The 22,809-nt window shown below is 52.7% G+C and overlaps 1 protein-coding gene across 1 annotated transcript; it reads left to right on the top strand.

The window, feature by feature from the left end:
• Positions 1–11,135: 11,135 nt before the first annotated feature.
• LOC309601706 (homeobox protein Nkx-3.1-like) lies at positions 11,136–13,731 on the top strand (the record flags this gene model as incomplete). The annotated part of the gene is made up of 2 exons (XM_082334872.1): positions 11,136–11,397; positions 13,322–13,731. The coding sequence occupies 2 exons, from the start codon at positions 11,136–11,138 to the stop codon at positions 13,729–13,731; spliced, it is 672 nt and encodes a 223-aa protein (XP_082190998.1).
• Positions 13,732–22,809: the final 9,078 nt, after the last annotated feature.

Genomic DNA, 22,809 nt, shown 5'->3' with positions numbered 1-22,809 from the left:
AAGCTGGACATGAGCTGGCAATGTGCTCTCGCTGCCCAGAAAGCCAGCCGTACCCTGGGCTGCATCCCCCGCAGCGGGGCGAGGGAGGGGATTCTGCCCCTCTGCTCCGCTCTGGGGAGACCCCCCCTGGAGCCCTGCGTCCAGCTCGGGGGTCCTCAGCACGGGAAGGACATGGAGCTGTGGGAGCGGGGCCAGAGGAGGCCACAGAAATGATCAGAGGCTGGAACAGCTCTGCTATGGGGAAAGGCTGAAACAGCTGGGGTTGTTCAGCCTGGAGAGGAGAAGGCTGCGGGGAGACCTTATTGCGGCCTTTCAGTGCTTAAAGGGGGCTTGTGAGAAAGATGGGGACGGACTTTTTAGCAGGGCCTGTTGCGAAAGGACAAGGGGGAATGGTTTTAAACTAAAAGAGGGCAGATTCAGACTGGATATATGGAAGAAATTTTTTACGATGAGGGTGGTGGAACAGTGGCACGGGTTGCCCAGAGAGGTGGTGGATGCCCCATCCTTGGAAACATTCAAGGCCAGGCTGGATGGGGCTCTGAGCAACCTGGTCTGGTTGGAGATGTCCCTGCTCGCTGCAGGGAGGTTGGACTAGATGAGCTTTTAGGGTCCTTTCCAACCCAAACCATTCTATGATTTCAACAGGTCTCTAAAAATCCAGAAATAATAGATTAAAAACTAGTGATAAAACCCAGCCCAACAGAGCAGCCAGGAGCGGAGCAGAGCACCAGGGAAGTGCTGGCTTGTCTCAAAAGGGTAAAAGCTGGCTAAAATGGGGAAAAAAAGAGATAAATAGAGGGCAGGAGATGACAGCCTGCCCCAATCCTGTCTTTTCAGCCTTGCGGCCGTACCGCCTGTGCTTCGTCACGTCAAGATGTCCTCCCACCCTGCCCTCACCCAAGACACGGCCTTCATCCCAGAGCCAGGCAGAAAGCGGGCTCTCCGTGAAAGCTTGCTAAAGTTTCAAGGTTATTTTTATCCCATGGATTCTGAAAAGAAACACGTTTTTCTGCCTTTTTTCCCCAATGTTTATTAGAAAGCCTTGGAGAAGGAATCTGCTTTCCCTCACCCGCCTGCAGCTTGCTCTCTGCCATCGCTTCCATTTTCTCTGCTTTTTGTTTTATTTCACTGATGAAAAAGGACAGAAAGTAGCTGGGAAAAAGAAGAGGATATAGAAAACCCTTTTAAGTTTAGTTTCAGCTGCATCAAAGCATTCGCAAACTCCTTAGAGATGTCTATACATGTGCTCTGTGCTTGCAACGCCCCTGTGCACCCGCTTCACTCATTATTCCCTTTATTCCCATTATATTCCCTTTATTCCCATTATTCCCATTAGTCAATATTCCCATTATTCCCTCGCTCTGAGCACCTTAAAAACAAAACCTTCTGGCAGGGCAGGAGTGCCCTGGGAGGGCTGGCTGCCCCATCGCGCTCCCGGCAGGCAGAGTCGGGTTTCCAGGGCCTCGGATGCTCCTCCGACATCGCATCAGGATCCTGATGCGTCCCAGCGATAGCTGCCAGAAAGCAGATACTTTGGGAGCCACACTTGTGCTGCTGCCATAGAAATCCTCCTGTTTAAACACCCGACAGTGGCTAGAAGCAGCTTTCTCCTGATTTCATCTAACCTAGTTAAAAAGAGGAGTAATGTCCCTGGAGAGTTGTAATAAAATTAAGTTGCCAGTCAAAAAGAAGCCGATGATTCATGATCACTTGTGATAGATCATCTTAGTCTTCCCAGAAATCCCCCAGCAGTCTTTTGCTGCCAAAACGTGACAGCTGAGAGCCGTGGTCCATCCCTGGCACCATGGGAAGGGCCCGAGCCCTTGCCTGTGCCAATGTCCACAGCACCGGGAAAGCTCCCAGGCATGGGGCAGGGAGTGAGGCCGGGGCTGGGGTTTTGGCAGGGGAGCGCCTGCCGAGATGATTTACAAGCCTTATCCAAGCCTCCGGACGCTCTGCGAGCGAGGGAGGGCTGGATGCGGCCCGGGGGGCACACGGACTGGGATGGGGAGCAGCCAGCACGGCCCCACGGCCATCGCAGGGCACTAATCCTGCCCTGCTGCCAGCGGCCCTGTGTTAAGCTCCGTTTTCCTTCCCTCTCCCCCAACTCGACCCACCCAGTGCCTTGTCTCTCCGCAGGTCCTGAAAGCCAAACTCCAGCCTCTCCATTAATCTCGGCCGCACCGAGTCATTAGGGGCGGATAAAGCTACTTACCCCAATTCCTTCCTGCTCGTCTCAATCCCAGCCAAGCATTTTACCTTGGCGCCGGCTGCCTCCCGCCATCAACAAGCCAAGGTGTAATGTTACTCTCTGTTTGCTCTCGCCTCTTGGTGTTCCGAGTCCCAAACAAGCCATTTAGACGTGGCAATGAATCTAGCCGGGGACTGGGAAGGGGCTTTGCGAATGAGACACAGCCCTGGACTCGGAGGATGGGTTTGCAGGAGCTAACCTTGTCCGTGGGGACCGCGGCAAAGGGCTGCAGGGAGCACACGGCCGCTGCGGTGGCCGGCATGGGCGGGAGGCTCCAGCCCGAGGAGCCTGGGCTGGTTTAAGTGAGCTGCAGTGTCATTCCTGCGTGGGATTAGAAATTAGGGGGCCTGGGCAGCAAGTGCAATAGCCCAAAAAATGGCAAAAAAAAAAGTACCTCCAGGCATCCTTTCAGCATGCAAAAGTCACACTGAAAAATTCACACTCCTACCAAGTGTACAGAGAGCAGGATCAGGCCCGTAGCCAGGGACGCCACGACTCGAAACCATCTCAGAGAGCGAGTGCTCTTTAGGAGGGCAGCCCGAAAGAAACCTCTTGAGCTGGGCCTGAGCTTTACCCCCGCCAAAGGGGGGCTGCAAAGGCATCGCCACACGCTGCGAAACCCTCCCGGGGAAGGTGAGCTCAGCATTTCTCACGATGTGTTCGGTCACAATTCCTACTTTAAACTGGAAAATAAGGCACCGTGTGCAGGGATGTCCCATGGGCATGAATGCACACAGAGCTAAAAACACGGACTACAGGGGCCGGGAACGAACCCACGCATTACGCAGAAATGAGGACTGACCTGTGGGGCTGTGAGCGCTTTTCTCCCCAAGCCACTGTATTTATTTTCCCTCCTGTTCCAGCCCCTCGCTTCCTTGCCTGCATTTGGGTAGTTTATTTATTCAGCCTCCCCTAACAGTCCGGTTTGGCTATTTCGGTGGTGCAAGAGATACTGGCCCAACCCAGACAAAAACTAGCTCTGCTCTGTCAGGGCTATCAGCAAACACCAGCCCCTGAGGCCAGCCAGGAATTTTAATTGAAATAGCCGGTCACTGGGCTCAGATAAGAACCAGCATCACCCCACGGCCGGTGGGGCTCCCCCCTGCCTCCCCGCTGCCCCACGGGGCTACCAGGGCCCGGCCCCACTCCCCAAACTCATGCAGGGGTTCCTGGCCCCGCTCCATGCCCCAGTGGGGGTCTGCCAGCTCAGTGCCCACCCGCCAAGGCAGCACTGGGACAGACTGGGAGGGAACTGGGGCCCTGAGCTGCTGTCGGTGGGCAGCCCACGTTGGCAGGGGCTCCCGCAGCATCCTCCCCCCCGGCCCGCAGGAGCTAGGTGGTCTGCGCCCCTTATCAGCCCTTATCTCCCGAAGCCGCTCGCTAATGTGACCTTAATGGAGCTAAAATCGACTCGATTTGTTTTATTGCGGCTTAGCCCAAATTCCCCCCCCCTTCTCCCTTCCCCTTGTTTTGGAAATACAGAGGCGAAGGGGTCTGGCTCCTTCCTCGGCAGCGCATGGGGAGCCGTGTCCGGGCCAGAGCATCCCGGGCGGCAGGGAAACCCCCCCGGGGGACCCACCCGCCTTCGCCTGCTCCCCCCAGCCCCCGAGGGCCCCCCCCGAGCCCGGCCCGGCGGCGGGGGCCGGGGGTGGTGCCTGGCCCGGCGGCGGCAGCAGGGGCAGAGGCGGGGAGCGGGTCCCGGAGCGCACAGCCCCGCTGCGGGCACGGCGGCTCCGACGGACCCCCCCCCCTCCCTCCGCCTTCCCCGACGGCTCTGGAAGATGCTGCCCACCCCCTTCTCGGTGAAGGACATCCTCAACCTGGAGCGGCCGGCAGCTGCCGGGGGGCCCCGCACCGCCCCCGGCCCCCGGGCCGCCCGCAGCCCCGGCGGGGAGGACCAGCCGCCGCCGCCGCCGCGTAAGTGACCGCGGGGCCGGGGCTGCTGCGGGGCCGGGGCTGCTGCGGGGCCGGGGGGGGGGGGCACGGAGCCGCTTTCGTTCCCCTCGGGGGAAAAACCGAGGGCAGCGGGGCCGCCCGTTGCATCCTCGCACCCTCCAGCCACGACCCCGCCGGAGCCGGTGTTCCCCGCTGCCCGCCGCGGGCCGTGGCGGGTTCCCTCCTTTTCCTCCCTTTTTTCCCCCTTTTTTTTTTCCCTCAGGGGATGGTTTTTTAGGGTTGTTTGGGACATTTTTCGCGCATCCCGGCCCGTGCGCCCCCGCCGCTCCTGCTGCCCTCGGGGAAACGAAACGGCCCGGGGTGGGGGATATAGCTGTTTTTTGGTTTTGGGTTTTTTTTTTTTTCCTGCCGAAACGCACAAATCGCCACCGTTTTCGATGATACAAAACCCCGTTTCGATGCTCCGTCAGTTGTCCCCGCTGGGGACGGGAAGCACCGCGCCGAGGCACGACCGGTCCCGGGGGCGCGGAGCCGGCTGCGGCAGCGGGGATGCGGCTCCGGAGCGGCCGCCGAGGGGGGCTCGGACGGGGCCCCTCTTCTCCCCACGGCTAAAAAATGCGGCAAAGTTTCCTTTGCTCGTGTTTTCCTACTGCCCGGCGGCTGCAGAGCGGAGAAACGGGGAAACCAGTAGGACCAGAGCCTGAGCACTGGGTGGCACTGGGATACAGAGCTAGAGAGGCGGAGAGGGTGCGAGGAGCCCGGGGAGGGCTCTCTGTCGGCTTCACACCTGCAGAAGGAGCCCTCCAGCACCCCATTTCCCCGCAGCCCCCCCCTCAAATTCCCTGAGCCCCTGCTGTGGCTGCCAGGGTACCCGAGCGCATCCCACCAGCCGGGGAGCGATCGCCGTGCGAGACCCCCGGCTACCTCGCCTGCAACACAAAACCCCAGTAAATTAAAAAAAAAAAAATAAACAACTACTTTGCATCTTCTCTCAGATCTAACAATTTTTCCTCCTTCGTTCCCAGCCACTTTATTTTTCTGGTTTTGCTTAAATTCAGAGCGCTGCGGGATTCCCCATTCTTCAGGTGCTGGAGGTAAATCCTGCCAGAGGTCTGACTGCAGTCACTTCCACCCCTCCGGAGCAGGACGGTGGGGAATGGGGTTTGTGTTTTGGACTACTCGAACCTTCGGCGTACCCCACTTTCCCAGGCTGGGGCTGCCACGGTGGCAACACCCACAGCAGCACAGGCATCGGTAGGAGGGACCGAAAGGAGGCATTATCCAAAATTCACATAACAGTCAGGCTTCTCATTCCATCCCCCCAAAAAAGGGAATTTTCTTGAATTCCCATTAAACATCACAGGAAAGTTCATATTAAATTTATCAACTATCAACCCTGCTTCATCTTATACCCAAGGGTCCCCATTCCCAATTCAATGCCTCCTTCGGAAACACCCTCACTGGGAACAGAACTGGACTTGGGTCTCACTTTGCTTTGGGTTTTTCCCGCTGCAGGAAAATGTTTGCTCGCCCACCCTTTCGAGGCAGACGAGAAGAAAGCTGACCCCTGCCACCATCCCAAGCAGCGACAGCGGAGAAAACCCCGAGTTTTATTCTCCCAAGCTCAGGTATTTGAACTGGAGCGGCGATTTAAGCAACAGAAATACCTCTCCGCTCCGGAAAGGGAGCATCTCGCCAGCATGCTCAAGCTCACCTCCACGCAAGTGAAAATCTGGTTCCAAAACCGGAGGTACAAGTGCAAGAGGCAAAGGCAGGATAAATCCCTGGAGCTGGCTGCCCACCCGCTGCCCCCACGGAGGGTGGCAGTGCCCGTGCTGGTCAGGGACGGCAAACCCTGTCTTGGGGGCTCCCAGCCTTACCCAGCCCCATACAGCATCACCGCCAGCCCTTACTCCTATAGCTCCTACTACAGTGCCTATAGCAGCGGCCCGTATGGTGCTAGCTATGGGGGCAGCTATGCCGGGGTGCCCCCCAACGCCGCCCCCGGCAGCCCTGCCGTGAACGGGAGCTTGGGCATGGCCGGCACTGCTCAGCACCAGCCCGCATGCTTGCAAGCCAGCGTGCAAGAGGGGATCAGGGCTTGGTAGATGGCCATGGAGGTCAGGACCGCCTGAAAAGCACCGAGGAGAGCCCCCTCCACTCCAGAGCCCAGCCTTCGTCGGGACGGGAGCTGAATCGGAGGGTTTCTGCCAGCCCGGACAGTGGGACGACTCCGGAGCATCCATCCCCTCCAGGCAGCTCCTGCGGTCACGTCTCTGCAAAGGCAGGTCAGGAGAGAGGGGGACGCTGCCGCTCCAGCACCGTGACTTTGGGGACCCAATGGCTGAGGGCATTTATTTATTTAAACACAAATGTTTCAGAGTCTGGCCCTTCCCTCCCAGAGGGTTTTCTCCTCCAGGCTGTCAGTGCACGGCTATCAAGAGGGTATGAACACTGCTTTTCTTCCTAACTGGAAAACAGGGTCTGTGCGCATCACTTGTGCATTCACTTTCTTATGAACACTATTTAATGCTTTGAGTTCCTCTAAACTTTTGAGGTACATTTCTGATTTATATTTGTAATATTTTTCCAGCACAGGTGTTAATTCCTGTCTCTATTATTATTATTTGCAAATAAAAACCAAATTGGTGAAATTGTGTGTTTTCCCTCACTCGCCATTCCTCACTTAGTATTTTGACTTTTCCCATCCACAATTTGCACTTGAGCATCAAAATCTGATCCAAAGGAAAAAAAAACAAAACAAAACCAAATCAATCTTAATACTAATAATTAATCCAGAAAGATAATTGCCTTGTAGTCCAAGCCTGGGGAGCTTCCAAGGTTGAACCCCCTCCCTAACTCTTGGCAAGTGTTTCCAACTCTCTGTTGCTATTTCCTTACTGGAAAAATGGGTTTGCAGGTACATCGTGGGGCAGCCCCATAGTTATGGGATCACACGGTGGGCTGGTGTCATCTGAATTACACCAACGCCACCGGTGCTGAACCAAGAGGTGCAGGATCCCCAAATCACGATCCGTAGGCATCAAGTGCCTTGCTGGATCAAAGGACTGCATGTATATTCTTTTATATATATATATATATTTATGAAATGCGGGAGGCTGACTGTCATTGCGGTGTTCTGGGGCAGACCAAAGGGGAGCACAGTCACATCCCGAACAGGCGGCATGAATCCGCGGCCTCGCACTTACAGAATAAACCCGGTGAGACCTCATTAGACCGACGCACTCATCGGCTGCCCATGGCCCCCCGTGCAGGCTTTGCAGGGCAAAAACCACGCAGAGGTCAATGCCTGCTGCAAAATGTTGGTTTCACGGAGATCTTTCCACTACAATGCCAAGATATCCCAGTGACGGAGCCAGACAGCAACCTGCACACAGCACAAGACAGGCAAAATCTCCCCCTCACAACCTCCGTCCCCGCTCCGGGCTGCTGCCGTCTCCTCCCCGCTCCTTTCCCGACAGCTTCTTATCCTCCCAGTGTTTGGTGAAAAGAGACTTGCAGGAGGCAATTAAGCTTTTATCTCTAATCCCACTCAGCCCCATCACTCCGGCGTTCGCTCGCTTCCCAAATGGGACATCCCTGACATCCAAATCAAACCAGAAAAACCCTCTCGGCGAGATAGCTTGCTCGCCGTCCTGCCTCTCCGAGGCTTTGCAGCCCCACCAAGACCCTGGAAGTGACTGGGTAAGGCGAAAGCTGCGCTGGGTGCTGCCCCTTCTCCTCCCCTTCATCCATCCACACTCACTCGGGGATATCTCCCAAAATAAGCCGAGTCTCGGCTCTCTGTCCTGGCTTTGGAGCAGCCAGGGGACTCGACGGGGTCCTTGCACCGGGAAATGCTGCTGGCATTGGGGAAAGCCCCAGCAAACAGCAGCATCCCCACTGCCTGGGCTCACCTGCAAGTCTTAACAACACTGAGAGTTTTTCCTTCGAGGTTCAGCAATCAAATGAGGCAAATCACATGAAACTCCCCCCAAATAAACACAGAAATCAAAGAAGGAAATTACTACCCTCCCCAGCTCAGAAAAAAGCCTGAAAATGGGAATCATGAGCGCTGAAGGCATCGTTTGTGCCCCTCCATATGTTTTGGAGGGGTTTCCCGAAAGCCCAGTTCCTGTAGGGTCAGGATCACCTTAAAACCCCGGTGTTTGCCGGGTCCCCTCTGTCACCTGCCTCTCTGCAGCACACGCCAGGGCTGCTGCTTTAAACCTCCCCTGTTTCCAGCCCAAATCAGAAATTACCCACTACACCCACCGCTGTAAAAATGAACTTTCCCAAACACATACGCAAAGCAGCCCACATTTCCCCAAAGCCTTCTCCTGGACAAAAACTCCTGTCCTGGGCCAAATTACTCACTGCTTATCAGCTACGAGTTATTTTCACCGAGTGAGCCGCGGATGTGGGCACTGGCAATGAAGGGAAAAAAGACCTGACCATAAAAGAGCTGTGCAACGAGGCTGCCCAGGACAGACCTACAGACGGAGGGGTCAAGCACACGGACAGCACCAGGAGATTTCACTAACAGTTATGGGAAAGCTGTGGCAGCCCAGCTCTATCTGCAGGAAAACGCTTAATTGAAATGAAATGATCCCCCTGGAAGGAAGGGAACTGCCCAGTTTCTGGGAGAGGAACCCTTCTGCTCAGTCTTATGTTCCCATCTTTGTGGTAGAGCCCAAAATAGTTGTGGATGCAGGACAGGCTGAGTCCCTGGGTGTGCGGCGGGGGGGACAGGCACGTGCTGAGCTCCGACAACAGCGAGGGCAGCCTAAAATCGGCAGCGGTAGGGTCTCTGCAGTGGGAAAATTGGCTCCCAAATTGGGTGTGAGGTGCCCCCAGGGAACGGCACGGCTTCCTGACCGGAGCGAGCATCCCTGCACAGTGCTGTGCTCACGGTCACGCCAACATGCCTTTGGGCAACAACATGCCTTTGGGCAAGCCCTGGTCCTGCCAGGGGACCCACCGGTGCCCCTCGGGGCTCCCCCTCCAGCCCAAGCTCCCCTGGGCAGCACGGTGGGATCCAGATTAAGCGCTGGAGCGGGCGGGCAGGGACCCATGGGGCAGCCCACCCACCCGCCCACCCGGCCGCGGCAGCACCTTGTGCCAGCTCCTAATCTGCTCTCCAGAAGCGAGGCCAGGGGTTAGAGGGCTCAGCGGCCAGGGCACGGCTGCAATAATACTCTTGGGCTCCAATTGCTTCATAAATCTTTCCAGGTTCCCTTTCTCAGACTATAGGAGGTTCATGAGGCTGAATTATTGAAGCTACTGAAGTTTTCCAAGCACACAGGGAATATAGGGGGATATTTTCTAAGCCAGGAGCATCGGCAGGTTAAAGAATGAGAGAAAAGGGCAGGTTAAAAGCAGGGTTTGGGGCACATCTGCACAACCTGCTCTGGGCTTCGGGCTGCCGTAACCAAACACCCTCCTATAAAATCAACAAAGTCCTCAGGGGATTTCAAGGAAATCTATTCTTTCCCTCTTTAAGGCTAAAAAACATGCCTGGGCTTTTCGGCTGAGGACAAGGGGCTGGGTTTGAGTGAAGGCTTTAGGAACAGAAGGGGTGATCAGTGCTACATTATCCCAACAGCAAATGAAGTCTGCAGACAACAGGGCTATAGGGGGGGTCACTGTATATATGGAATCATAGAATCGTTTATATACGTTGCTCAGAGGGTGCCCGCAGTTCCCAGGGATGCTGCCCATCTGCATCCGCGGAGCCAAGTCCCGCTCCCACAGGGGTTCCCCCCCAGATTGCTTTGCCTTATGATGGGGCAAGGTGATTTTTTAATCACGTGCTGCTCACATCTGGGCGAGGGGGGTTCGCTGCTGTTTGTGTGGTGAGCGGGGAGTTGTTTTCCAAACAGAAAATCTAGAAGAACAACTACAAATAAAGTGGATACTCCAAAAAAAAAAAATCTGTTATAACAGAGAGCTCCACTCATGGTTTTTCTTGGAATCAGGAAGGTTTTGCTCCTTTCGGGTGCCTTTGAACACAGGGCCTTGCAGGATGGTGTATAAAGGCACTAAGGCTTCTTAAATAAATGCTGTCCCATTCCACAGCTGGTCGAGGAATTAGTCTGAGGTTTAGGCTTAAATTTTCATGTGAACCCTCTGCCCCTTTCTGTGCAAGCATTTGCCTCTGGAGCTGCTCTCCCTGTCTGTTACATCTTAACTTTCATTTTAAAGCCCTCGTTAAAGCAGCTTTTCAAAGCTGATGAAAATGTCTTTGACATTTTTCCCCTGTTTTTCAACAAACTGAAAATGCATTAGAGTAGAAAGTTTTGAAGAAAACCCTCAAAACCCTCAAAATACAAAAAAAACCCCACCCCAATCCTTTTTCTTCACTTTCCCCCCTGAAAAGAGCATTTCCCCAAAGAGCTCTAGGGATTACCCCGGGACATAAATCATTTCCATAACCAGGAGTAAGCAGAGCACCGGCTCGCTGGGGCTGGGGCAGGGGATGCAGAAGCTGTCCCCTTGCAGAGCATCCCTCCGAGGCAGCGATGCTGCTCCCCCCTCCTCTCGCCAAAACCCCCACCCTGGGAGCATTTTGATCCCAAAAAGGATGAATTCACTTAGGCATCCTTCTCTCACCGTAAAAGCTCGGAGGTGATTTGCCAGCAAAAGAGCAACGGGGGGGCAAAGGAGGAAGCTGAGGTTTGGCTGTGACCCCATGGATCCGTGAGGAAGGACGTCCTGAGCAAGAGGGAGAAGCAAGCAGCCAGAAAACCCGCGGGAGCCAAGATACAACCGAAGGGCGTAGACTCCTGCCAGGGATCTCCAATCAGGCCCGGGAGGCTTGGCTGCCTGCCGTATAAATGCAGAGCCGGGAGGGTGGGAAGCCAGCATGCCTCTGGGCAGGGAGAGGAAGAGGAGGATGAATGCCGGGGTGCTCCCCGGAAGGAGGCAGAGAGCACCCAGCAGCACCCCAGCAGGGATGAGCTGGACCCCGACGGCAGCCCAGCAGACCATGGCCGTCCCCTCCAGGCCCCGGACATCCTTCCTCATCCAAGACATCCTCTGGGATGGGGCAGAGCGAGGAGCGCAGCCAGAGCGGGACAAGAGCGGAGGGTTTGGCAGCCCGGAGGACGGGGAGCCGGGGGCGGCCACGGAGGAGGGGAGCGAGGTCAGCTCGGCCTTGGGGGCTGCCCCAGGGCACCCCCCCGGGAGCCCTCATCCCCCAGGAGCACCCCCAGCCCAAGCCCGAGGGACACCCCACGAGGCGGACGCAGGTAAGGGGGTGGAAGCTCCTGGCTGAGCCCGCTGGCCGGGGAGTGGATCAGCAATGGCTACGCTTGGGTCAACCAAGGGGCAGGATCCAGACCTGGCTGCCTCGAGCACCCCAGAGCCAAATAAGCTCTGCTTTAAATACCAGGGAGTATCTGCGCTTTAGCAGTGAGAAAGTAAGAGAAATAATAACTGCGTGCAAACCTTTTGCCAGTCACTTCAAATAACTCAAAGGACTGAATCTGCCTAAAACTCTGTTTAAATAAAGCCCAGTCGATGGATTTCTGCGATATCTTGGGAAATAAAGTTCCCTTTTAATGCAGAAGGTCCTCAGCAAGGGCACCTCGGGGCTGCCCGCTCAGAGAGGCCGTTTGTGCCCCTCCTTCACGCCGCCGTCAGCGCGGTGATGCCACCGCAGCCGAGCTCCTCGGTGCCTCTGCTCCAGGGATATTTTGAAAGTCCTCGTGTTGAATTTGTGCCTTTTGCAACAGGGCTCAGCTTTCCCGCGTGCTCGGCAGTGTCCTCCTGCCCGTACCGCCGCACATCGCGTGGTTCATTAATAACGATCCTGCTCCTCCTGATACAACGCTACCAGCACCTCTTTCTAGCATGCAACTGCTAAATTCGTTGCAGGCAATAACGCTTCGCTGCAGAAGCAACATACCGAAAATCACACTCAGAAACAAATTTTTTCGATCAGTGCCTCTCTCATTGCAGCACGGCCGGGGCTGCGGGAGGGGACTCAGCCTTTCCTTGCTCAAGCAGTCCTGGGCTGAGCTGCAACAGCCAAAAAAGCAATTTTGAACTCTCTAGCGACCAGCTCTTGCTTGCTAAGGGAGCCCTTGCCAGGGGAATTTTGGCTTTACGTTTCAATTCTATTAAAAGAAGCTTCTACATAAAAGCAAGTTCAGAAACAGCCGCCAGACTGATTATTACGAAAATCGTTAAAAGCCGTACCAAATCTCTCAGAAAGTGGCTAGTGTAAATCAGCGCAGCTCCAGGGATTTCAGAGACAACCATGATTTACACAAGCTGGGAATTAAGCCCATTGTTTCCATCTTGAGCGTTATGTTCACATCTTAAGAAAATATACTAAGAAATAACTAAAGGAAAAAAAAAATTGGCCTATTTCCATCCCAAGCTGGGTAATACATAAAAAGGAACTAGCTGCATAAATAAACTGACTTAAGAAGTTTTAACAGTTAGAAGTGACACTTCGCAGGGAGCTCAGCACCTTTCTGGGTCGCGGCTCAGGCGACCCACCGGTGCCACAAGAAATAAGTCGGCGGCAAACACTGAGATGCTGCTTTGGAGCTGTGATCCGAGGCCAGGTCTGCGGCTATATGTCTAAACCCAGGCCTGAAGGTTTAAAAATATGTCCCCAAATTTCTTGGCATTGCCTTGGAGTCATGAAAGGGAAAAGGGAGGCATTTATTTTCAATGCTTTCTAACTGCAGTCTGCTTTAAGCTGCGCTGATGTCCCATTTCTGAGCTATCCTCTGTAGCTTGAGGATAAAAATTTGTTTTCTTTGGGGAATCAGGATTTTTCATTGGCACGGCAGCGAGGAGGTTTCAAAGAAGTGCCTAATAGTATGAATTCTGCAATAAAAATCTCAAGAGCTGTCGATGCTATAATGTACGTAACAACGTATCTTGAGGTTCAAGGCGGATCTCCACTAGCATTGCAAAACATCCCTTTCTGTATTATTTTAGTCCCTTGAATGTATGTTTATATTGAATGCACGCTTATATGAATTAAGAAAGTGTGATTTAGGAAGAGAAAACTCCCTATATTACTTTAAGATGGTGTTCGTGCCATTAAATGAAAGTATTTCCAAGATAATATGAATATTTTGCTCTCTGGAAGGGAAAAAGCAAGTGATTAGGGCAACTTCCAAGCGGGTTATTCTCAGCTCTTTCCTCCCGCAGATGCCACGGCAGAGACCTACCTGTCAGACTGTGACCCCCCGCTGCGACCCCTGCCCATCGCCCAGTGCCCCCCGAAGCAGGCGAAGCGCTCGCGGGCGGCGTTCTCCCACACCCAAGTCATCGAACTGGAGCGGAAATTCAGCCACCAAAAATACCTGTCGGCCCCCGAGCGAGCCCACCTGGCCAAAAACCTGCAGCTCACCGAGACCCAGGTGAAAATCTGGTTCCAAAACAGGAGGTATAAAACCAAGAGGAAACAGGTCGCCTCCGAAATCAGCAGACTGGACACGCGTCTGGCCGGGCAGAAAGCGGCCGAGCTCCCCGGAGCATCGCTGCTCGCGCTGCGGGGCGGCTGGCAGTACCTGCCTTGCCTCTACTACTTGAACGGCTGGAGTCCTTCGTGGTGGTAACCGCTTTTTTAAGCGGAAAGCAGCCTTTTCTCTTAAAATGTTTGTTTTTTTTTTTTTTTAATACTGCGTTGCTCTTTCTAGTGCTAATTAGGGGAGGGAGACCCTATTCGCAGTCATGATCAGCATCTTCTAGCTGCCGCACAAGCCTCTCTCGTTGCTAACAGTAAAAAAAAACCAAACAAAAAAAGCCCAAGATTTTAAAACATGTAATTCAGCACGCTTGACAGCACTGCTCTGGGGTCGATCTGCAGCTGTAAAATATTGCAGGCTCTTTCAGGGGCAGAAAGCCAGGGGCAGTCCAGCCCTGGAGGCAGCGATCGCCCCTCTCTGCCCCTCCTAAATCGCCTGCGCCCCGCTGAAGCCTTTGCCCCTTGCTGAGATCAAGCAGGCAAAGAGCAAACTGCTGATCCTGGGCTGGCACTGGTACAGCCCCAGCTCGGCCACTTGGGCCACCAGCTGTTGTATGATCTAAAAATTAAGCTTAAAAAAAAGAAAAGGCAAAAAATTTTTATTTCTGCCATTGATGTTATAATTGCTAATGGTCCTAGAGGGGACTTAGAGCTCCCCCAAGATTTCTGTGTGCTGTCAGGCAGCACCACAACCTCCACCTGGGGCAACGCGCTTTTGGGGAGAATTAAACCCCTTTCTGCCACGAGCAACAACAACCCGAAGTGCCTGACGGCCACGGAGCTGCAGCCGGGACATGAGCGAAGGCGGCCGCCCTGGCCGGGATGGAGCCGTGCCAGCTTACCCCCACCCAAACCCGTCCCTCTGCCCTTCGACGGCCGACATGCCAACTGCCGCTGCCGGTGCCTTGAGAAGCCAAACCAGAAAGCCTCGGGAACACGGACAATAGCGCAATGACAGATGAGTTTTGCATATCCGGGTGTTGACACTGTTTGAACATTCCCATATAAGCTATTTAAAATAGCAACAGCTCAAAGAATTCAACGCTTTCCGTCAGCTTTCAAAGCAGCAAACTCCCTGTTTGCAAGTGAAATCAGCTCAATTCCCAGCGCCAAGGCATCAGGGCAGCGAGAGGATGGTATCTTTACAAGTGACTTTTTAGGGAGCCAACAACTATTTGCACTAGCAGAGTAGCAGAGATTTATTTTTGTTGCAACTAATCATACTTAAAACTTTAGATGCCATTAAGTCTATGGGAGAAAGTGTAGAAATAAATGAGATTTCCAAGAGAGGAAAGGCCTGAACTGCTGTTTCTCAGCTAGTGTAAATCAGCATAGCTCTGCTGGGACAAATTTAATCTTCTAAAACACAAGTACATGGAGGTTTCTTGCCTGTGAACCTCCAGGAATGTTTCTGTGGTGTCTGTTCTTTCTGAAAAAGCCTTAAAAATCACAGCAGTCCAATTCCCTCCTGCAGCAGGGAAATACAGACAATTAGGTAATGTTAAGTAACTGCTAAGATCTGTCCCTTTTAACAAGATTATTTGGAAACTGATCTTTTGCCTCGCAAACAGGTCCAGATCTTGCAAGCTCACAGACATAGCAAAGACGAAGCTGCTGGGGGTATGTGGATGAGGAAAAACTCAGGGGAAGGGCGGGCAGGGAGAGGAGAACATGCAAACTGAAACCCTTTGTGGCAGATATTCTTGCTATCAAAGCTGTTTGCCCAATTTGGAGGACAACCTGTTGCCTTCTAATTGTCTGAAAGTAACCCCTTATATCTTGAGATAACATTTTTCTTACAGCTCCTGCTCTCAGATGCCGCGTATCCCCCAGCCTGTTCTCTCGCAGCCAGCGTTCGGGCCAGAAGGCCATCATCTCCCCTGCACTGTTGCAATGTGTTTCAAACCCAGCCCTGCTGCTTATCCACTTTGCACTTTGCTTATCCGTTGCTTGGAACAACAACAAAAAAAAAGCCTTATGGCCTCGAAGCCAAGCCCCTGCAGGGCACACATCCCTCCTGATGGCATCTCCAGGGGGAGAAAGTCCTGCCAAAATCCCATGGGCTCACCGGGACCCTTGGGATGCTGCTTCAATCCATGCAGAGACGCTATATTTGCACTAAATACACTGGATTAGCAGCTCTGACCATCCCGGAGCTGCCCTGAATAGGGATCACGGTGTGTCCTTTGCGTAGACAGCGGAGGAGCAGCAGGGACAGGCACGTTATGCTGGGAAGAACTGAATTGGGCTGGGAAAATTAGATATAAACTGAACTTCTTGGATGCTTCTTTGGGAAAAAGTTTGTGTCATAGCTACTTTTTTTTCCCCGCTCATGGTTTACAACCAGTAAAATATCCTTGTTGCTTCAACACCCAACTGCTCCTACTTAACTTTGCTGGTATAGAGCAAGTCCAGTGCAAATAGTCGCTATTTTTGTACATATTTTTTGATACTATTTTATCTGATGTGCATTGTCCTTTGGAATAAAGAGCGCAGAGTCTTTATTAAAAACAAGCTGCCTCTGTGGGTTTTTTGCCCTGGGTTTGGGTTTTCTTTTATTCACTGTTTCTGCCACGAAATGACCGCGGCTGTGCCACGAGCACCGGCTTCTCACACAAACGCCTGTTGCAGAGACTGCGCTCCGGTGAGTTTTGTGCAATGAATTATCACAAGCACCAGCTCACAAGGTTTTGCAGGTGGTAAATCACTGCTCATCGCTATTTCTAGGTGCTCAGCACCAAATGTTGCTCCGTTACTCATCCAGCCAGGTATAGAGTACTACTCAGCATCCTCTAATCCCATTTACTGAGCATGAAACAGGTGATTATTTCTCAAAAGTAAGAGCTTATATAGCGAAGTACTTTCTTTATCACCCCCAAATTACCTACAACCCCACAATTTAAGCACGATCCCAGTGGCCTCCAGAGTTTTGCAGTATAAGCACTGGTCCCAGTTTTTATTTCTGCCCCTGCCTTCCAGTCCTGCAACCACATCAGCGCAATCAGGGGCAGCGTTGGTCTCTGTAGGACCATAAGAAGAAGAATTCATCCTGGGAGCCGTCAGTGTGAATATTTCCCCCTCGTACAGAGGCAGAGAGGGACCGACCTTGGGTCCCAGCCTGCCCGTGCACACATTCCCTCCCCTCTGCTGTTGGCAGCAGCAACTTTCCCAAACTGAAAGTGAGTTGCAAAAACTACCATTACTCCCAGCTTAATTTTGTGTTCTAGTAGCTTTAAAAGAAAAATAAAAAAACCCCAAAAGCCAAAACAGGGATCAAGATGGCAAAATGAGATCTCGGGGGAGCTCCTATTGCCTTAGGAGGCTGGTGCTGGATCCTCACCAGCCAAATCCTCAGGCAGACGCAGCTCGCCAGGCTCCACCGCCTTCACCCAGCGATTTCGTGGAAGGGAACAGCGGCTCTGGTACGTGGGTGACCGTTTGTCACACGCAGGGACAAGCAGCGGTCCCTGCAGCCAGGGCTGGAACTCGGATCTCCTCCCCCTGCACTAATCCTGCCAGCAGCGTGGTCCTGCTTACAGGATCTGCCTTATTCGTAACCCAGACTAAAAAGCTGTTGCACGCCAAAGTTTGCTGCAACGCAGGCACAGTAAAGTGCAGGTTTTTTGCAGTGTGGGCATCTGCCAAAGCAGGTTCTGGGTCTGACATCGGTGCCGGTTGGAGGCAGGGATGCAGGCAGCAGCTCCAGCTCCTTCGCAGCCGTGGAGAAACATCTCGGCTGACTCACCCCTGCCGTCCCTCCTCTCCTTCCCAACCCTTTTCTCTGCAACCCTCAAGTGGTTTCTTTATGGACAGAAGATAGACTTCCAGTTGGTTTTTTCTTTTTTTTCCAAGCACAAAGCACAAGGACAAAAAAAGGGCTGTACCGTTTGGATAACCAAATCATCTGAGAGTGTTAAAGCATTCATCAGAACAAGGGGAACGACATGGCAGGCTTTCCCGGTGATAAATATCCCTTTGATTAATGCAGAAAAGAAAAATCCCACACTAACTATGGAGATGTGGAGTTTTAATCAGCCTTAACAAAGCAGAACTCCTGTTTGTACGCAACTGGAAACAGAAAGCATCATTTAATGGCTGTCAATTAGTGTCACGCTCCACCGCTAACATATCCATCAAGATTAAATAGTGTCTAATGCTGACATAACATTTACACTTGTTTGTGCCAAATCATTTATTTAAAGCTAAAAAAAAAAAAAAAAAAGGAAGAAAAAAGGCTGCCTTTGGATAATGTAGCTGTTGACTAACATTTGCATGCAATAAACCACATACTTGGCAAGGCCTCGCAGGACTGGAGCCAAGAAAAACCATCAACTTGACCTACACAACATTTGCAAACCAGAGCAGTGGGAACAAGTTCGCTACATGGAGCTAAACAGGGGATGGAAAATGCAAGGACACCCAAAGTGCCAGGCTGTATCAGACCAGTGTTTCCCCTCAGTTTTGGTACCCAGTTATTACAAAGATGTTTTGGAGGGAAGTGTAGAAAACCTTGCAGCAACGAGCACTCGGAGGCCTCTTCTGGGCTGTGCGGATGCTCCTCAAGGAGAGAGGCAAGCTAAGCTATAAAGCACAAGGATTTAGAGCTCTTAAAAACCCTTGAGGATTTTCAATATTTACTGTTCTTATTCTGGATGCTCTTGTCATCCACAGAAACACTTCAGCCCTTTCTAACCCAGCTAGCGCCTCGGTGGCAAGGCCATCCTGCGGCAGGGAGCCCCGCAGCCCATTTCGAGGTGCTGGACCAGCCGGTGCTCCCTCCCCCCTTGAGCCACCCCAGCAGCAGCGATGCCGAAGGGGGGTCAGGGAAGCACGGGAGAAGCCGGGTGGCACAGTCATCGGGGCAGATTTTCACCACGATGGACAGCTGATGGGGAAAGAAAAGGAAAGGGGGGGGTGGGTAGAAAAAAAAAAAAAAAAAGTACTTTGGAGATGTGGCAAAATGCAGCTTTCCAGATTGGCGTTCCCATGGGAAACTCCTTTGCTGCCTCTCACAAAAATCCAAGGCGCATTCCTCCTCTTTCTTCTGTTATGGTCTGGGCACTATTTATTAAGAACAGCCGAAGGCAGAGGGAAATCTGCAGCGAATAGCCCTGAAAGTGCTTCCAAAGCCGTCTGCCTGCGGTAATTTATGGCGGCCCACTCGCAGAAGGGAAAGTCAAGAGATAAGACAAGTATTTTTACAGGAAAAGGAGTTAGGAGCGAAGCATATATGGGTGGATTTCGTGTTGAAATGCTCTGGTTTTGGAAGAAAAAGGAAACAGGGCAAAGAAAAAGGATTTTGGCGTCAGGTACCAGGCGTCTGAGATGGACTCAGGCTCGTTGTTTTGTTCCCCAGCCCAAAATAGGAAAGGGGGGGGGAAAGAGGGGCACCACGTCTGTCACCCGTGGTCCCCTTGCCACAGCCTCACTGGGGACCCCCCGGCAATGCCCTTCCTGGGCAGAAGGGAGCTGCAGCGTCTGAGCTCTGCCTCCGGCCACGCTGCACGGGGGAGTTGGCCTTTCCCTCGTCTCAGAAAGCTGGCAGGGAGAGCAAGGACGTAAGGGAGGCTCCGGCTGCAGCGGGACATTCCCATTCCCACCGGCCGGTGCCGGAGCAGGGGTGGGATCTCTGCAGAGTCGGCGGGGGAGGATGCTCACAGCGCTGTAGCTGTTGGGTTTGCCCAATTTTTTTCCCACTTCAGGCTTTTTCCAGCACTAGGGTTTGGGTTTCTAAGAGATATCAGCCATGCATGGTCTCCCCAGCTCCTCTTTTCATCCAGAGACTTTTGGGGCAACCAGATTTCCAGAAAAGCAGGGTTTTTTTCAGACTCGAGGTGGTGTAACATCAGAGCGAGGCCAGTCTCCCCTTGGCCATGCACAGCCCCATTGAGCCCCGGGTGCCCAGCCTGAGCCTCCCAGGGAGATATTCCCAGATTTTAAGATTGTGTTTGCAACGCAATATGATTTTATATCCTCTGTGTCTAACAGTTTGCATCACCCGAGCGTGGTGAGGCTGAATCAGGGCTCTCAGCAGTGACAGTGCAAAGGAGGAGAGAGGGACCCCGTCCTGGAGACCCCATGTTACCCAGAGGAGGTAAAAGCAGGGATATCGGCTGTTCAGCAAAACCTCCCACGGTACTTTTCCACCGGCCGGTGAATCGCCCAACCCAGGCGGCACAACGGGGTCCTGCTCGCGCCGCACCGGAAAGCAAAGGGATTAGCACAAGTCTCCCTGCAAACAGAGCTTGGGTGGGGGCACCCAGGGCTCCTCGCCACTCCCCTGAGAATGAATGGCTGGGTTCACCGGGAAAACGCCCCAGCCGAGCTCTAGAGAAGCAATTATTCATTTGTAGGCACTTTCTCATGGGAGACGGCAGCACCCGGGCTTCTGGGGTGGAGATTTGGAGGATTTACACAGGACAGAGCAACTCTGGGGTACACCCAGAATAACTTCCTCTGCAGAAGGATGTCCAAATGCTTTACAAACATCGTCCCAACGGCTCTGCTGCTCGGTCGGGGCCAGGGCGAAGCTCCCACCCCAGCCTGGGTGCAGGGCTGGGGCTGACCGAGCAGCCCAGAGGCGGCAGCAAACGCCAGATGTTCCCCTCAAACGTGTGCAGATGTTCCCCCCCCCAACCAAGTCTGAAGCAAGTAGAACGTGGGCTCCCTTTGTACCAGCTAGATAATATTAATCCTTTTTCTAGACTCTGAGCGCTGCAGCGGCCGGGAGCTCTGCCAGCGTCTATCAGACTTGTTTGCTGCTAGGTATCGTCACGTACGAGGCAGGGCGATGCAGATTGCTCAGCTCCCAGGCAAGTTTCCATGATGAAACAGAGTTTTTCCCAAATACCAGTGTTTTAGTCTGGATATCCATGCTGTTCCCCAGCAAGCAGCTACCTGCATCAACTTTTCCCCCTAGAACGGTACTTCTTTATTACAGGTTTTATCCTTCAGCCCTTTAGAAAAGAGGGAACGGAGACAACCTACGAGTTGGCACCAATCCTGCACTGCTCCTGCAGCAGGTCCCTGGGAAGCCCCAAGCTTCCATATAAAACCACCATGGGGGCTCAGTTCCCTGCTCCCCAGAAACGTGATGTATTTGATGACATGAGCATGAAGAGGTACCGAATCCAGACTGATTCGGGTCGTTTCCCATCTCAATTCAAGAGCCAGCCACTCAGCCTAATTAAATGAGGAGCTGGCGATGGTCACCACCAAAGCCAGCCAAACCTCCCAGACCCAGGACTACACCCCAGAGCCACAGCTTTGTCTCCATCAGCACAGGCAATGTGGAAACATCAGGGGTTTTCACACTAACTAATAGGCAAAAATCCTGGAGCAGGACGTGGGGAGCTTTCAAGATGCCTTTGCAAGATCTGCCTCAACACAAGGCAGCCCCATGCCTGGGCACCAGATAGCAAGCAAAGTACCAGGGCATCATCTAACCCAGGGTCTGGAGCTCTCAGGCTTCAGAGGAGGGACCAAGGAAGTAATTTGATTTGTGACACCAACACCTACTCAATTTTCACCCAGATTTTGCAATAGGCAAGAGATGGGGGCACCTTTTGCTCTCTGCACCTTTCCCACAGGTCTCCCCATTCCCAGCCCAAACGACCTCTGGGCATTATTTAGCAAATGACCAATATTTCAACCCTTCCCTGCCCAGCGGCTTTTTGCTGGGTGTCGACAGCACATCAGCCCTCCTCATCCTCTATTTGCGCTGGTGAAAGGAGGAATTACCGCAGTATTTATCTACCACACTCTCTTTCACCAGGAGACTGTCCATCTCCTCTGCAAAGCAGCCCCAGGAGCACTGATCACTGCACGCTTCATGTACCACTTGCTAAAAACATCACAGAGGGCAAAGCTTTAAAGCAAATAAAATGATAGAGAATTTTAAATGAAGGTGATTAATGTACGTGGAGGATCTGATTGATCAGTGGTTGCATCTGGGCTGTGCTGGCTGTTGCAGACCTGCATCTCTGAGCAGTTTTTGGAGGGTTGAGTTTCCTCCAGGCAATGACAGACAGACTTTTGCTGTGCAAATCGTAGCAGGTGAAAAAGAAAACAGGGAGAAAGCCTGGCTTTCCTCCTCCCACCAAAACTCCTAATATTGGGGCCTCTGTGCTGGCAACAAAACAGGCGGTAAGTGAAGCAAAGGTGAGGATGCTGCACTGGGGATATATATTGCATATTGGGGATATAAATTGCATATTGGGGGTGGGGGACCTGCTTAATTCCAGAAGCAAAAGGCTCACAGCCCAAAATTTGCAATATTTGGGGCTGGAATTACATTCACCTCCTCCACAGCCGTCCGCAGCCGGGGCTTGGCCATGCTGCAATGCTCCACGACAGATTTACACCTGCAGAGCCCGGCGGAAAACACTTACCTGTTCTACAAACGAATCCCTTGTCTTTTAAAAGGAATTAAATCTTGTGGATAAATAGAAATGTTTTCGTTCCCTTTGTGGACAATTGTGGCAGAATAAGATAGGGGGTTAAGGTGTGGCCGGAAAACCTTTCACTCTGTGGGCTGCATCTTGTCATCCAAGGTAAACACGCAGCTTAATAAAATTTCAAGAGGGAAAAGGTGGGATATTTGCCTTTATGTTCATTACCCTCTAAAGCAGAAACAATATTTGAAGAGCAACAAAGAATCGGGCAAACTAGATAATAATCATATGCGGTGAACAAACACAGCCTAGATCCTAGATTAATCAAATGACTTAAATAAAAATCCAAACGCCGGGGCTTTGGCGGCTCAGGGGAGAGCACCCACGTCCCATGGGGCATGTAGCCCTTGCACCCACCGCCGTCCCTAATGTCTCTGCCAGAAGGTCCCCCCGAGTGACATCCCCAGACACCGTCCCGGTGATGTGGCCATTGCCATCACCACCATCCCCGTGTCCCAGGGAGCATTTGTCCCCCAGCATCCCGCTGTACTCATGACTGATGCTCAGGAGGCACCTTCAACCCTCCGGCAAAGCCCTCGATTGCTATTTCTCCTTTCACCCATGCAAGATTCGAAGTATTACAGTTGCTATTTAATTTTTTTCCCCTCTTCTGCTTGTCTTGTATACTTATAGACCCCTAGGAAAAAATACCAGTTGGGAAGTTTACAAAACACAGACTGCACAGTAGAAGGAAATTTATTTGTTGGTACCAACCA

The sequence above is a fragment of the Platalea leucorodia genome (genome assembly GCF_965183815.1).
Source record: "Platalea leucorodia genome assembly, chromosome: W".
In the NCBI taxonomy this organism is placed as follows: domain Eukaryota; kingdom Metazoa; phylum Chordata; class Aves; order Pelecaniformes; family Threskiornithidae; genus Platalea; species Platalea leucorodia.
Note: the sequence above shows the minus strand (reverse complement) of the source record. Positions and strands in the feature narration are given on the sequence as shown.